Below are 16,760 nucleotides of genomic sequence, written 5' to 3'. Positions count from 1 at the left end.
TGATCATGATGATGATAATGAAATTATACTGATAATTGTGATAATGAAAGGATGGGACAGGATAATGAAATCAAATAGTTGTCAACAACCGAAGAGGTATTAATAAATATAGTATTTCCAGAAGCCTCTAGGGGGTAAATGTATCAAGCTGCTAGTTTCCAGCAGGTTTGAAAAGTGGAGATGTTGCCTATAGCAACCAATCAGATTCTAAGTTTCATTTTGTAGAATGTACTAAATAAATGATAACTAGAATCTGATTGGTTGCTATGGGCAACATCTCCACTTTTAAACCTGACGGGAATCTCGCAGCTTGATACATTTACTATTAGGACTAGTATAGGGAATTAGAGGATTTCTGAGGTGATTTTTTTAATAAATCAATGTGCCAACTTCTATTAAATACATAATGAGAATGGTAAATGGTGGGTAAATAATCACAAAATAATACTGTATAGAATACAATATATTGATCTTCATTTCTATAGAAGCATAAATCTCCTACAATTCTGTTAAAGGAAGGATTTATGATATTGAGACAATATTTAATTTTTAGCTAATTGATTCACCAGGGCCTGATTAAGGTTTCTGAGCACCTTAGAATAATACGTTCATAGTCCTCTCGCCTTCCACACCAGGCTAACTTAGTTGGCGAATACTAACTCACCCTTAATTTAAAAATCAGCTTCCTCCACCCCCCCCTTCCCACACCATCACCACCACCATAGACTGGCTGCAAAATATGTCAAGTTTTGGAGTCTTCTTCAATAAATTACTCACTCGTATACTTACTTTGGATAACAACTATTTTCTTATATTTTGAAATTAATTTCAGTTTATGCCTCTTATTGTCACAATTTTGCACCTCAAAAAATCTTGCACCCAAAACTGCAGCCTAGTCAGCCTATTGGATAATCAGACCCTAAGATTCAATTCACTAATATCTTATCACTGGTTCTAATGGATGAAATCACTTGAAAAATAAGATGTTTTAAGGTTGTACAATTCAATTTATAATGTACATTTATTTTTATGTTCTTTTACAGTTTGTTGTTGAAAAATAATATTTTCCAAGACAATTTTTTTTTTTTTTTTTTAAAGTTTTATTTTTGAGAAGGTCAATAATGAGCATCAATCCAAGACAAAATCTGTTACAATCAGGTTATGCATGTTCAGGGACTAATACAATCATTTTATATCATAATAAAAAGAGTTTTGATATTGACCAAGTTTTAACTATAAGAATAGAAGAAAGAAGAGACAGAAAAGAGAGGATAGTCAGAGAAAAGTGGGCAAGATAGATTAGGAGGCGGTGTGGCAGGCCGCCAAAAGAAGAAAAGAAAAAGAAAGCAAAGCAAGAGGTAGAAGAGAAGTGGGGGGGGGGGCAGGGGGGGGCGGGGGATGGTAGCAGGTTGAGGGGGGATATCAAGTGGAATGTTTTAGAGGAGTTATAGAGCAAAAGGAATTTGGATTTGAAAAAATGACATCCACGGCTCCCAGACTTTGTTGAATGATTTAGAGGTATTGCGCAGTATGCATGTCATAAACTCCATTTTGTATGAGTGCCAAACTCTATTAATAATTGTCTGCATAGTAGGCGCGGAGGGTTGTTTCCAATTAGTGGCAATTTGACACAGTGCTGCAGAAACTATGTGGCGGAACATTTTTGCTTGATGTTTAGTTGCGGATGGAATCCCAAGTGGGAGAAGGAAAAACCTGGGAGAAATTGGGATGTCAATCTGTAGAATCTGAGACGCAAAGTTCCGTAGTTCCAACCAGAATGGGACAAACTTGGGGCATTGCCACCAAATATGGAGGAAGGACCCTTCCGACGAACAACCTCTCCAACATGAGCTAGATGAGTCCGGAAAGATTTTTTGTAATCTGGTCGGGACCAAGTACCATCGATTTTCCAAGACAATTTTATTCCAAATTTCCTTTTTACTTTAGCTTGAACACTATATACTGATTCACTGGCTGCAAATGGATTTCAAACCTTAGATCTGACTACAAAACCAAACCAAACCAAAACCAAAACCAAAACACGCAAGGGCGATTTTGCCAAAACCAAAACCAAAACATGAAGCTAATTCAGATCCAAAACCAAAACCAAAACATGGGGGTCAGTGAACATTTCTAGCTGATATGTTATTACAGATCAGTGTCTCTTTCTTTGATTAAACGTATTGTTTTAACTTATTTCTGAGACTAAGGGTAATGTGTGGCCCTTTTGAACGCTAGAGGCCCCTGAAGAGCATCAGGTTTAAATGCTCCTATAGTGAAAGACTGATACATGAGAAAGAATCAGCATTTCCCATTCCATACAATATCACTGGTTACTCCCCTCAGAGCACCAGAGTTTTTGGGTTGGAAAACCTCTGTGTTCTATAATACCTGTGTGCCACCTAACAGTGCTTCCTCTATACTTTATAAATAATACAAAATAAAAAATAGTTCCTAGTGTTTTTACGGTTATGTTGTTTTTCTGTGGCTTTACTTTGGCTATGAAATGAACAGTGAATCCTCAAGGATATCTGATAAAAAAAATAGTGATCTCTCCCATCCAGTTTGAGGAGTTCTCCTGTTGTGTCTGTATCACAATCACACTGTCTGCCCCTTTAATGTGCGATACATCACTCCTATATCTTTATGTCCCCTTTAGAAGACAGTGCAGCAGTAGAGGCAGCAGTTGTATCGGGAACAGATGTGGTTTGATAGATGACCAGAGACTGGAATGAAACACAGGTGCATTGTTAAAGTATTAGCCTTAACAATTAGCTGTAAACGTGTGTATACAACATGAATATCCTCCACTACCAGATGCCTCTTTTAAAAACTCAGATTAATAAAATGTGAATGTAAGAACTTTGTTTCATATAGAGGTACATTTCACACCACAACCTTTCTGCATCAGCTTGACGGGTATCTGAAATCATTACCATGTGCTGTTGGAAGACCCCGCTCCTTTCATTTTCTAACTCTCAGTCTGTGGCTTCCTGCTTTCCTCTATTCCCCGCCTCACATCATGTCATTAAACCATAACATCCACGTGATCGCATGAGAGGACAAGTCCCTGCCTCCTACAAGATCAGCACAGTCATCTCCTGAGATACTCCATGCCGTTGTGGCCATTCAGATGATTTCATTGGATAAAGTATTTTCTCTACCTGTCCACTTAGAAACTAGGGACAACTGGACATGCAGGAGATGATTACAAAAAGATGTTCTGATCTTGACTGGGCCTCATAGTAATAACTCAGAAGTAATCTACTTATTTCTGAGCCTCTTCCCAGCTGTCCTTCATCGATAAAGTCATACCTGGATAACAAGATCTTTTCAATTACAAATATATTTCACAAAACTGCAATGGACTAATTACATCTTTATCCATGTGACAGTTACCTGAACGTATATATTGTATGTGTTCCTTTTATGCTCAGTTGATACCCGAACAATTAGTATAAAGTTAGACTGAAGTGAAGAACGTATTGGCGCATGTTTTCATTAGCGTCCTGCCCCTTCTCAATCCCGCCATGCTTTTGAGTTTTATGGGCTGTAATAAAGCTTTGGATACAGTCTTGATTAGGGACAATTCTCTTCTGCATGTAAATATTTCAGTGCAATCAGCCATTTAGTGCTCTTGTCTAATAATCATTAAAATTCAGCCTATCTATTCAGTAGGAAATATTTAATTAAAATAGATGTCAAGTAGTTGCTTTTTCATAAATAAATAATGTATTACCTAGCTCAGGGTTTTCCAAACCCAGTCCTCAGGTCTCCCTAACAGTGCAGGTTTTCCATATCTCCTTGCTGGAGCACAGGTGCATTTATTACTGACTGATACATTGTAACAGATCCACAGGTGGTCCTAATTATGTCACATGTGTTCCAGAAAACCTGCACTGTTAGGGAGCCCTGAGGACTGGGTTTGGGAAACCCTGACCTAGCTTATTTGTTACTTTAAGTATATTTGAAAACCACTAACTTACCATGTCGCTATAGGAGGATCGACACACGGTTCTGCACGCAAACACTGATGTGGATACGTTGATGGTGAATATCAGTACGTTAAGTATTAAAAGCAGAGTCACAATACCCGCAAAGAAAGCCTGAAACAGCAAATAGAGGAGTACTTTAACAATTGACTAGTTTACAGAGCAGGTAAAGCCGCTATTTTATATTAATATTTAGAAAAGGCTGCGTATTATTGAGCTGAAATTAACAAAAGTATTTGGTCTTCAGAATTCTTTATCTGTTAATATTATAGAACCTTTGGTTTTTATTTAGAATGTAATAATATATATCGATTTAAAACAGAAAATGGAAAGAAATGGCATTGCCAAGATGATTGACGCCCTAGACCAGGGTTTCCCAAACCCAGTCCTCAGGGCTCCCCAACAGTGCAGGTTTTCCGGATCACATGTGACATAATTAGGACCACCTGTGGATCTGTTACAATGTGTCAGTCAGTAATGAATACACCTGTGCTCCAGCAAGGAGATATGGAAAACCTGCACTGTTGGGGAGCCCAGAGGACTGGGTTTGGGAAACCCTGCCCTAGACGTAATATTGTGTTGCACAGCAACTGATTAAAATAACTAAAATCAACTGATTCCTATAGCCATGAATGAGCTTCTTGCACCTATCTCCTGGATGCTTGGTCCACCTGCTCCTTTTCTCCCTGATCTGAATGGTGACTTCTCCCAACTGATTCATTAAGGAAAGTAAAGCAAAGAAAATGAGTAACTTTGCACCTTCACAAAACCATGTTGCATTTGAGGGGGGAGATAAATTTAAAATGTGGGGAGAGATTTATAGTTGGGGTAGAGCATGTCCTAGATCAACTTTACATTTCAGGGTAAAATAAAGCTATCAAGTATTTGTGTGCTAGATGAAAAAACAGTCAGTATGTCCAAAATAATAAACTAATTTGCACCCCTTGTATTGTAACATGGTTTATCCAGGAGAAAACTTACTCATTTTTTGACTTACCTTCCTTAATGAATCAGGCCCATATTGTTTTTGTAATGGTACACAATAGCATTGAACGCAATATTTTTTTATTTTAATGTGCTTTTCATGTATGAACCAGCACATGATAAGCACATGGATGTCATTCAGGGGGGTATGATACTTGATAAACAGTTGCTGCTTTAGAGAGACAGTGATTCTTTATGCCTGTGGAGTTGTCGCCATCGGTTACCCCTTTAATATTTAGGGCTCAATCAAAAAGAAGCTCTATCCTTCTTAATATATAGGGCAAAGGAGAAAAAGGACTGTCCCACATTGCTAAATCGTCCCGAAGTCTCAAGTATCTTTGCAAGCAACGATAATCTTTGCATATATAGCTGTAATTGAAATAGTCCTTTTACATAAGGTATTATACATTTAAGCTTTGAAGGTCCTTTAAATTCATCTAAATTCCTATATTATAAAATAACAATGTATGGACGATACCTTTCTATCATAATGTCCTTCACAGTCCTCGCTCGGTTTATAATAGGCACAGTACACATTGGAGATTTGGTAATAATCGTATGTGTAGTCTGAAGGTAAACAGATTCCAATCAATAGAATTGCAATACCGGCCGCCACTGAACTGATGATGTTTAGAACCAAACTTGACCTCACCTGCAATCAAAAATTCAAATGTGACAGTGAGAGCTGCCCGGGTAGCGCTGTAAGTGGGCGTGTGGTGCAGGAGGGGAAGGTGAGAAGAGTGGGAGATAATTGTGGCTGCTTCTTACTGGTTGTTGTCACTAATACTGGGCCTACAAAGATTACGGGTAACTAAAGAACATCTTGTAGAACAACTTATAGGTTACTGCTGGTAATGGGTATGTAATTGGGCCTTAGTTTTACTGATGGACATCTTTATTTCCAATAATGCTACTAATGGGCATCTTCCTGGCCACAGATGGTACTAATGGGCATGTTATTGCACATTAATTTTACTGACGGGCAGCTCTTTGTGCATTACTGCCACTACTGGGACACTTACTGAGCATCACTTTACTATAGCTTATCTTATTGTGCGTTACTGACAGTGATAGGCATCTTCTTTTGCATTGCTGTTATGAATGGACATCTTTCTGGACATTACTGCTTCTAAGGGGGATCTTGTTGAACATTGAAGCTACTAATGAACATTCTACTACAGGGGCCTGATTCATTAAGGATCTTAACTTGAGAAACTTCTTATTTCAGTCTCCTGGACAAAACCATGTTACAATGTAAGGGGTGCAAATTAGTATTCTGTTTTGCACATAAGTTAAATACTGACTGTTTTTTCATGTAGCACACAAATACCAACTTTAAATTTCAGTGTACAAATAAGCTATCAAGTATTTGTGTGCTACATGAAAAAACAGGCAGCATTTAACTTATGTGCAAAACAGAATACTAATTTGCACCCCTTGCATTGTAACTTGGTTTTGTCCAGGAGACTGAAATATGAAGTTTCTCAAGTTAAGATCCAAATTGCATAATATATTACTAGGTATCATCAGTGGAAGTTTATATCTTTAGATTATAAAAGTACAAGGAGCCTGAGAGTATAAAAAGAAGGGCTGAGAGTGAAAAATAAGGGAGGATGAGGGTGTAAGAGGAGGAGTGGGGCTGAGAGTGAAAGAGGAGGAGGGAGACTGAGAGTGAAAGAGGAGGAGGGAGACTGAGAGTGAAAGAGGAGGAGGGAGACTGAGAGTGAAAGAGGAGGAGGGAGACTGAGAGTGAAAGAGGAGGAGGGGGACTGACAGTGAAAGAGGAGGAGGGGGCTGAGAGTGAAAGAGGAGGAGGGGGACTGACTGACAAAGAGGAGGAAAGGGGCTGATGGTGGAATAGGAGGAAAGGGGCTGATAGTGAAAGAGAGGGACTGACAGTCAAAGAGGAGGAGGGAGGCTGATAGTGAACAGGCAGCATTTAACTTCTGTGCAAAACAGAATACTAATTTGCAGCCCTTGCATTGTAACTTGGTTTTGTCCAGGAGACTGAAATATGAAGTTTCTCAAGTTAAGATCCAAATTGCATAATATATTACTAGGTATCATCAGTGGAAGTTTATATCTTTAGATTATAAAAGTACAAGGAGCCTGAGAGTATAAAAAGAAGGGCTGAGAGTGAAAAATAAGGGAGTCTGAGGGTGTAAGAGGAGGAGTGGGGCTGAGAGTGAAAGAGGAGGAGGGAGACAGAGTGAAAGAGGAGGAGGGAGACTGAGAGTGAAAGAGGAGGAGGGAGACTGAGAGTGAAAGAGGAGGAGGGAGACTGAGAGTGAAAGAGGAGGAGGGAAACTGAGAGTGAAAGAGGAGGAGGGGGACTGACAGTGAAAGAGGAGGAGGGGGACTGACAGTGAAAGAGGAGGAGGGGGACTGACAGTGAAAGAGGAGGAGGGGGCTGAGAGTGAAAGAGGAGGAGGGGGACTGACTGACAAAGAGGAGGAAAGGGGCTGATGGTGGAATAGGAGGAAAGGGGCTGATAGTGAAAGAGAGGGACTGACAGTGAAAGAGGAGGAGGGGGGCTGACAGTGAAATAGGAGGAGGAGGACTGATAGTGAAAGAGGAGGAGGGGGACTGATAGTGAAAGAGGAGGAGGGGGGCTAAGAGTGAAAGAGGAGGAAAAGGGCTGATAGTGAAAGAGGAGGAAATGGGCTGATAGTGAAAGTTGAGGAGGGGGACTGACAGTCAAAGAGGAGGAAAGGACCTGATAGTGAAAGTGGAGGTGGGAGACTGACAAACAGGAGGAGGGGGGCTGATAGTGGAAGAGGAGGAGGGGGGCTGATATATCATGTTTGTTCTTACCTTCCCCAATGTGGGTTTTGTTGCAGCAGCTACTGAAAGTGATCCAGAAATAATATACTAAAATAAAAATAGAAAATTGTCTTTTTATTTTACCGCAGATATCACAAAGAAGAAGTTATGTATAAGTTAAGTTTTGATCATGGTCATTTATTTTTTATGGTTCCTACTTTTACACTGTAAAAGTAAATTCCTTAATATTTTTGTATTGAAGACTTTCATGTAATACTAACATTTTTACTAAGATACTTTTGGGTGAACTTCACTAAGATAAAATTCAAAAGCTCTACACAAAATGAACTAGAGGTAGCAGCAAGGGGTCCGATTCATCAAGACACGTGTCCTGAAGGCATCCCGCGGTCAGTATTATATGCACGTTTTTAGGCTGTGCGCACTCCCAGATTCTTCTAGGCTCAGATCTCAAGATACATGCGCTGTTGAATTCAGGTGTAGGCCTGCAGTCCTCTACTACACAAGATTCTGCAGGATACGTACAATACCTATGTGGATTATACATTTCCAAAAGAACATACAGGAAAATAAAATAAAGGCATTAATGATAAAACAGTTAAAAAAAAAAAGTTGTTTTTCTATATTCTTTCTTTCCATTAAATACATTTATTAGAATGTTGTTAATGTCTACTGAACATAAACTACATTTTTACAGTTGCAAACACATGTTAGAGCATGCACACGAGACTGTCACCATTACTTATCAGGACCTAGACTAGCCCCTTAGCTGGAGCAAGAGATACGGCAGAATAACAACTGCCTTTGAGATGCTCAAAGCTGTATTCAGATGTGGCTGCGTGCACTTGAGTTTGGCACGCCCAGGGGCAAACGCGGGATTTGTAGAGGGGGGTTTCAACAACACGTGGGAGCGTGACCAGCATGCATGGGGGTGTGGCTTTAATTTTAGACAGTGCTTGGCTGCTCTCCAACTCTTCCTATCCCCATAATATACATGGGCAATGCTGCGTGGACTACTGTTAGGTGCACGCAGCTCTCCCTTTTCAAGCAGAGCCGTGTGAAGTGGGGGCAGGGTCCAGTCACCTCACTTATACAGTGTCCCAGGTTTGGAGGGGAGTTTCCAGGCACTAGGAACCCCCCCCCCCCTCGGTTTGCCTATGAAGCCTCTACTGTACATTGACTATGGCAAAATGCCCCTTCCCACCCAGTTCACTCCCCTAAATCGTAGGCTTTGCGTTCGCAGACACAGCGGACACTTATCTTTGTTTTGTTTTTTGTATGATGCTATTCAGTTTTATTACTGCTAATAAAGATCAATTGTTTTATATAAATATTGAGTTATATTTTCAATATGTGAATGACATCTATATGATATTGAATTGGGATCTATAATGATGTTTTCATCTTAGGAGTATTTTTAATTCATTTAAAGTTACAGTCCACACTAGTATGTGTTTAGGTTTGATCTTTTACATGTTCTACTGGGGGAAAGAGGAATAGAATATCCTTACAAGAAGAGAGAAGATCCCATCATCCCAAAGAACTTTCTTATCACTGGAATTTTGTGAATTTTTTTTACTGACTTGTTCACAAATAAAAAAAAATTCTGCTTGAGTTATCACTTATGATTTGAAGTGGGGAAAAAACTATTTTTATTCATAAGCGCCATTTACACCCTTTATGCGTTTTGCTGTTATAAAAAAATTGGTTTCTGTTGGTTGAAAACCAGTGGTGAAAATTGCTGCATATGATAGACAGGCAGGTAAATCTAAAAAAAAACAGAGTTAACATGTACAAAATAGTTCAGGAATTCAAAAAGATTCTATTTGATATTTTTTGTGACCTGCAGAAATGTAAAGGGACTTTTAAAAAGGTCTGTGTGGGAATGTAACAGAGGACGTGTCGTTCCAAAGTTTGTTTTGCATGGTAATGCTGTGTGAATTAATCACTGTCATTATATTCTTGCAACAGATTCCCTCAGTAAATTTATTTGAAACCTACATTCCAATCTGGTTCCTATTCCATACTTGCCAACTCTCCCTGAATGTCAGGGAGACTCCCGGAAGTAGGGGTGATGTCCCTGACCCCCTGAAGAGTCTGGCATTCTCCCTGATGCTGTGCCAGTACAAGACGTGGTTGGCTTCGCCATCTGTGGCATAATGACACAGTTCAGAAATTGTGTCCTATGTCCATGTATTGATGCCAATAGAGGTGTCCATTTTCATGGAGACCAAGATTTATTCAAAGACTGACAGGACTGACTTCAGTAATGGAGACAGAAATGTAAGACACTTCAGTCTCAAGAGATTCATTAGCTGCTTTTCTTTAACGCATAGTTGCCTACTATCCCGGAATGTCCGGGATACTCCTGCATTTCTGGGAGACCTCCCGGGAGAGCAAGGCATCCTCCCGGTTCTCGCCCCTGCAATAGATAAGTGGCAGGGAGCGGGGCTTAATGACACAAATATTGCAACATCTTAGCCCCACCCTATGTTGCAATTGGCCAAAATTGTGACAATCGTTTAGGGGCGGTGCCAAAATAATGCAATTTGTCGAGCGCCGCCCCCCGAACACCCACCTGCCCAGGGATCTCCCTGAAGCCAACAAGGAAAAGTTGGCAAGTATGTCCTATTCACATCATCAAGTCAGATTGCACCACCTTACAGGTAAAAAACTTGATGCCCATTGCTGTGGATAGTGAGCATACTCAGGAATAATTCTCATCTCATTGACTGCTGGTGGTGATCAGCAATTAACTACCAAATTCCCTATATGGCTAATTGTTATCTAGTAATATGACTATTTAGTAATAAACAAATCGTTGTTTTCAGTTTATTTCAACAGCCATATTGTATTATCCTATGTAAGACAATACATACCAAAATGTGTCATGAACCATAATAAGAATAATTATATATTATCTTACCATTATACCAGACCAAAACAGCACACCGGTAATGATCAAATAATCCCTGATATAGTGATTTAAACTCCAGGCAGCTGTTAAAGCAAAACCAAATGCAATAACAGTTATTCCAACAAAGATTTGAGTTACCTGTAAAATAAAATAAAGTCAAGTTATCAAATCATATTATAAATGAAAGAGAACTGACACTACAGACAAACATTGTCCTACTTGTAAAACCGTATTTGTTTTTATAAGTAGGATATTGTTGACTAAGTAAAATCAACAAACAGCAATAAGCCAGGAGAAGTGGAACAAGCCGGTTAGTAACAGGAAGTCATATGAGCTTTATTAAAAGTAACACAGAAATATCACGCATGCTTTGGGCTCAGGGGCGGATCTAGAAAAATGCTGTACCCGGGGCGAGATAGGGGGGGGGGGAAGGGGGGGTGATTTAGGCCCCGCCCCCTTTCTAACATCTTAGGCTGCCGACGGCTGCACAGTATGTGCAGGTCCGTCCAGCCGTGAAAGGCAGGGACAGTGTGCTGCCCGGCTGCTCTGATTGTGTTTTAAACACAGTCAGAGCAGCCGGGCAGCACACTGTCCCTGCCTGTCACGGCTGGACGGACCTGCACATACTGTGCAGCCGTCGGCAGCAAGTGTCTGCTAGGGGCGGGGGCGATCGCCTCGATCGCTCCCCCCTGGATCCGCCACTGTTTGGGCCATTGTGCTGGAGCGTAAATCTTCCCCCAAGTCCTAAATCTCTTACAGACTGTAGCAGGTGTTTCCCCAAGATTTGCCTATATCTTGCTCCTTCCTTTGTGCCCTCTATTATGACAAGTTCTATTTTGAGAAGCATTTTTCTAAAATTAATTTTACTTCTGGCTCCTGAACAGAGCAGACTTACTCTGGTGAGCTCTCCACTGGGACCAACATCTTCCATCTATTGTGCTCTGAATTTTTCTGGAGAAGCTCATGTCCTGCTCTTATGCCCTATCGAGGCTGTGTCTAGGTTGTTCTTTATAGGACATCACTGTTGGAACACACGTTGTTGCTCGATCCGACTTTCCTCCCCTCTGATTACCTTCTCTCACCCCCCCGCTTCCAAGACTTCTCTGTGCTGCTCTCCACCTTTGGAATGCGCACTGTCAATCAAGCTTTCCACTAGTCTCCAGGGCTGCAAAGATGCCCTTTAATCCAATTTCTTCATCAAAGCAAATCAGCTCTCTTTCTATATCATCAATTCCCCCCTTAACATTGACTCACCCCTCTGCATCACCCATCTTTGTATGTGCCACCTTCTAGATTGCAAGCTTCCATGAGCAGGGCCCTCTTCATGTCTTCCTCCATCCACTACCAATGCTTTCAGCATATCTATGCACTTCCTCCCTGGCCCAGTATCTCCTTGATTATTTGGTCTCCTAAACTTCATCAGGAGCTCTGATCCTTTTTGCAGTGTCAAAGCTCTTGGACCTCTTTTCCATCTCCTATTGTCTTACAGTAATCTATTCTTGGATGGCCCACTGCTTTCTCAAACTCAAAATGTGTAAGATTAAACTCATCAACTCCAGGGTTCCTCCATCTCCCCTTCTCTCACCATCAAATGATAACACTGCTCTCTCCTCCGTCCCTCCAGTACATTGCCTGTGTGTCATCCTTGACTCCTCCCTCTTCTCTTCTTCAATTCCCACATTTACTCCCTCTCCCAATCCTGCTGCTTCCACCTTCACAACATCTCCAGGAGCAGACTGTTTCTCACCCTGTAAGCAACAAAATTTCTAATCCGCTCTTATTATTGCCTGAATCGATTACTTCAACCTTCCTTCCTTTTACATGCCTCTTTCCAGTCCATCCTTGTTGCCAGTACCCAGCTACACTGGATACCTATCCACTACAGAACTCAGTTCAAACTCCTCACCCTAACCTGTAAGCCCTCACTCAATCCTTTCCCCCTACATCTCCCCCTATTGTACTTCCACACTCCCTCCTGCTCTCTGCCAATGGTGCCCACCTTTCCTCCCCTCTGATTACCATCTCTCACTCCCTCCACTAAGACTTCTCTTGTGCTGCTCCCCCACCTTTGGAATTCTCTCCCTCAATCAGGTTTTCTAGTAGTCTCCAGGGCTAAAAGCGTGTCCCCAAACCTCATTACTTCATCAAAGCCAAACAGCTCTTTTTCTAAACTCCATCAGGAGCATTGATCCTGTTTGCAGCACCCATGTTCCTGGGCACAGGCTCATCTTTCGCTGATTTGTTCCCTGATCCATCATATCTCCTGCTTGTTTCTACAAGTTGCATTGAGTTCCAATGGTCTGCCTTCTACATCTTTCTGGGATGCTCAGTTACTCGTAGCTTTATTGTGTTATGTTATGTTTTGCAAGGTTCTATAATGTATTGTCTTGGAATGATCTACAATGCGCTTTAATGTACTGCTCTGCAATCTTGCTTGTGTATTGTGCTGTGGACCCTTTGTGGCACCTTATACATTAAAGTCAATAATAATAGTAATAATTAAGCTCCTATCAGTTTGCTTCACATTAGGAATAGACTTATTGGTATGATGGAAAGAGTTAAGCTTGTCTCACACATAGCACCTAGCATTGAGGCCAAAAATATCAATCTTTCTTCATAAGAATCTCCCCCCACGTGGTAGGTGATATTTTGTGAGTTTCCCTAAAGAATTGTTTTTCCACCCTTCAATTAAGTGCAGATATGTCAGGTGCCTGGGTTACTGATGTTCTATGGACAGTTTCTCCCTTCTCTGACAGTGGAGACTCTTTAGAATTGTGATGGACCACTTGGTAGCTCACCTTGAAAGTGCCTTTCTCGTGGATGCTCAGTTTGGAGGACAACCTGTTCTAGGAATATTGACAGTTATGCAATATATTTTCCATTTCTTTACTATGGACATAACAGTGATCCAATGAATATTAAAAGAACTTCTCTTGGATTTGCTTACAATGCTTTTCATAATTAAGCTCATGTTTGGAAATGCACTAATCAACTGTGCGGCCAATCGGAGAGCATTTATTTTTGAATCCATTGAAACAATCAGAGGCACACTCCACGCTACTAATTATGTGACCAATGAAGACAGCTGATTGACTACTGATTGTACCAGGGTGTATTTTAACAAAAGGGGCAAATACTTGTTACCAATATTTGTTTGTTTTTAATGTGCAATAAATTAAGACAACGAGTTGTTGAATTTTATCTGACATTACAAAGGATTTTAAGTGGATCAGTGACAATACTTACTGAATAAATCCATTTCATGCCATGATGTATAAAATCTAAAAAAAATCTAAAAATAAAATGTGAAAAATACCAAAACAGGTAAACGCTTTTTATAGCCAGCGTACTTGTCTACTGTCTCAGTAATTTCCGTCTCCCGAGGGACAGCTACACCAGCTGAGTGTTCTACGCTGCCCCCCTTCTGGTTGTTTGAAGATAGTACAGCAGCCAGCAGGTTGATTAGCAGGATCATGTAACATACAGTCCTATTTTTATTAAATCTCTGCTGTACACATTTGTTACTTTTATGAGCCATTCTACTGCACTCGACTTACCCCAAGAGCTTCAGGTTCTCCTCGGTAGAATGCGACAAGTGGTTTGGGCAAGGGGGCTGCAGCATTAGAAGTTAGCCCTTCTTCAGATGTGGTTGATTGATGTCTTTGTGGCTGCAATTGAGAGATAATCACAACACTTCCTACATCTGATGCGGCTGCAGACATAGTTCTTCAGCTGGAAGAAACAACAATTCAGAAACATTTTATATAATAAAGTGCATAATATATAAGCTAGCTTTTGCCATCAGTGTTTCTGAATATTTCAATGTTATCAACTAGCCTGGTGCAACATTCAAATGCCTAAAAATTAAACCTGCCTTTGGCCTCAAAACACTCTTCTATTGTTGTCAGTAGAGCACCAAGTTACTAGCCCACCAAACCTGTTTGTTTGTTATGTTAGTGCAGAGACTTTTTATCAATGCCATCAATGTGCCTACTTCTTAATGTCATCAGAGACAAGTGCAACATCCAAGATACTAACAGGAAGTTTACCTGCAAAATCAAAGCAGAGCCTCTACTACTGTCTGTGTATTCAAACCTGGACAGAGTTATCTTACTCCTTTCTGATACTCAGCTAGTAGCTCTCCAATCCCCAGCAGAGATATGACTGCCTCAGGCACAGCTCACTGAGTTGAATACGGAGAATAAGGGTGCCCCAATTATACAGGACCAGCAGAGGCGGGCTGGCCCGGGGGGCTGGGGGCAGCGGCCCCCTGAGCCGCTCAGTTTTATCTCTATTAGGGCCGGGGGTAGGCCGGCCGGCCGGCCGCCTCCCGGATGCAATATACACATTTTCACCGGCGTCTCGTGACATGGGATGCGGCCACGTCAGCGCACAGGCGGCCGCATCACATGACAGGCGATGCGGCAGCGTCATAAATGACGCGGCCGCATCCCGAGTCATGTGATGTGGCCGTCTGTGCGCACCCCGGGCTGTCATCTCCCAGCCCGCGCCTGGGGACCAGCCAGTACAACGAGAGACAAATTCAACACCTTGAACTCTTTGTCATGTTCCTCAAACAATTACTGAACAATTTTTGCAGTGTGGCAGGTTGCATTATCCTGCTGAAAGAGGCCATTGTTATCAGGGAATACCGTTGCCATGAAGAGGTGTGCTTGGTCTGCAACAATGTTTAGGTAGGTGGCAGTGCCGTAACTAGACGTTTTAGTGCCCTGGGCGAGACAGGGCACCGGCGCCCCCCATTGAAGTGGGAGTGACATTTGACAAGTGGGTGTGGCTAACCTAATGTGGAGGTGTGGCTAGCACTTTACTGAGAGAATTCTGTTACACATCTTTGCAAATGCATGATATATATATCTATATACATATAGCCATCTCTCTCACTCATATATATATATATATATATATATATATATATATATATATATATATATATATAATATGACTTTCTGACTATTATACTATATATAAAAGAAAATGGAGAATACCAGCGCTCTCTGTATGTATCTATGAAGGCTGACAAAACTGTGGGGAGATTGAGAGGAAAGACCTAATCCTCTCTAAGTGAATAGAAATTATAACAAAATATACTCCCCGACACTCAAAAGAAAGAATGCTAGGTAAAGAGGGATAAGGCTAACAGATTTATATCTAATGAGTGAATGAGAGAGCTATGAAACAAAATATTACAAAGGACTAAATACCAATATAATATATAAATAAACACATACCCTATGATAAAAAAAATATATAAAATATATGTCTGCAGACAAATATACAAAATAACATTTGAAAAGATGTAAAAATTATGAAAAAACACAGTCCAAAAAATAGTACCTCAATTGAATAATATGTCCGGGAATGATTTATTCATGCTGACATGGAGACTGGAAACTTTTTCACCAATATCCATAAGGATGGAGGGGTGCGCATGCGCAACACTCTAGAAGCAGCTGTAAGTGAAGGAGCATGCAGGAGAGTACAGAGCCGGCTGGCGCCTCTCCAGTGAAGTTACACCAGCAGCAAATTGGAACCACTGGACCGCTGAATCAGGTAATGTCCCATTGGAACGCATATGCGTTCCACGGGCAGGAAGTTCGGCATTTGGAACGCAAGTTTGCGTTCCAAATGCCGAACTTCCTGCCAGTGGAACGCATATGTGTTCCAATGGTTCTGATGCCGATGTGGGGGAAGCTGGCTGAAAGTTCAAGTAGGGCGATGTGTACAGTATTGAGCCAGGGCACAGAGACAGGTAGCGGGCGGCTGCTGCGCCCCCTTGGGCTTGCGCCCTGGGCGATGGCACCGCCCGCACCTGCCTAGTTACGGCTCTGGTAGGTGGTATGTGTTAAAGTAACACCCACATGAATGCCAGGACCCAAGGTTTTCTAGCAGAAGATTGCAAAGAGAATCACACACTGCCTCCGCCAGCTTGCCTTCTTCCCATAGTGCACCCTGGTGCCATCTCTTCCATAGGTAAACGACATGCACGCAGCCGGCCGTCCACAATATGTAAAAGAAAACATGATGCATCAGAGCAGGCCACCTGCGTCTATTGGTCCATGGTAGAG

At 41.3% G+C, this 16,760-nt stretch overlaps 2 protein-coding genes across 4 annotated transcripts in view; both read right to left on the bottom strand.

The window, feature by feature from the left end:
• Positions 1-16,760, bottom strand: part of LOC142106897 (membrane-spanning 4-domains subfamily A member 4A-like) — a 92,894-nt gene that overhangs the window by 63,846 nt on the left and 12,288 nt on the right. The window lies entirely within an intron of this gene.
• Positions 1-16,760, bottom strand: part of LOC142106896 (membrane-spanning 4-domains subfamily A member 4A-like) — a 46,421-nt gene that overhangs the window by 25,183 nt on the left and 4,478 nt on the right. Inside the window, exons 2-8 of one of the 3 annotated variants that reach the window (XR_012679808.1) lie at positions 14,232-14,406; positions 10,684-10,812; positions 7,791-7,847; positions 5,455-5,628; positions 3,987-4,106; positions 3,400-3,561; positions 1,095-2,726 (exon numbers count right to left, since the gene is read on the bottom strand). Coding sequence is in view for 2 of the 3 variants with exons in the window: in XM_075189946.1 (XP_075046047.1) it covers positions 2,637-2,726; positions 3,987-4,106; positions 5,455-5,628; positions 7,791-7,847; positions 10,684-10,812; positions 14,232-14,396 (735 nt within the window). In the remaining variant the exon portion in view is untranslated. Of the gene's footprint in view, positions 1-1,094; positions 2,727-3,399; positions 3,562-3,986; positions 4,107-5,454; positions 5,629-7,790; positions 7,848-10,683; positions 10,813-14,231; positions 14,407-16,760 lie in introns of those variants that run through there. The other 2 variants (XM_075189946.1, XM_075189945.1) reach the window with 2 other exon arrangements.

The sequence above is a fragment of the Mixophyes fleayi genome, chromosome 11 (genome assembly GCF_038048845.1).
Source record: "Mixophyes fleayi isolate aMixFle1 chromosome 11, aMixFle1.hap1, whole genome shotgun sequence".
Taxonomy (NCBI): domain Eukaryota; kingdom Metazoa; phylum Chordata; class Amphibia; order Anura; family Limnodynastidae; genus Mixophyes; species Mixophyes fleayi.
Note: the sequence above shows the minus strand (reverse complement) of the source record. Positions and strands in the feature narration are given on the sequence as shown.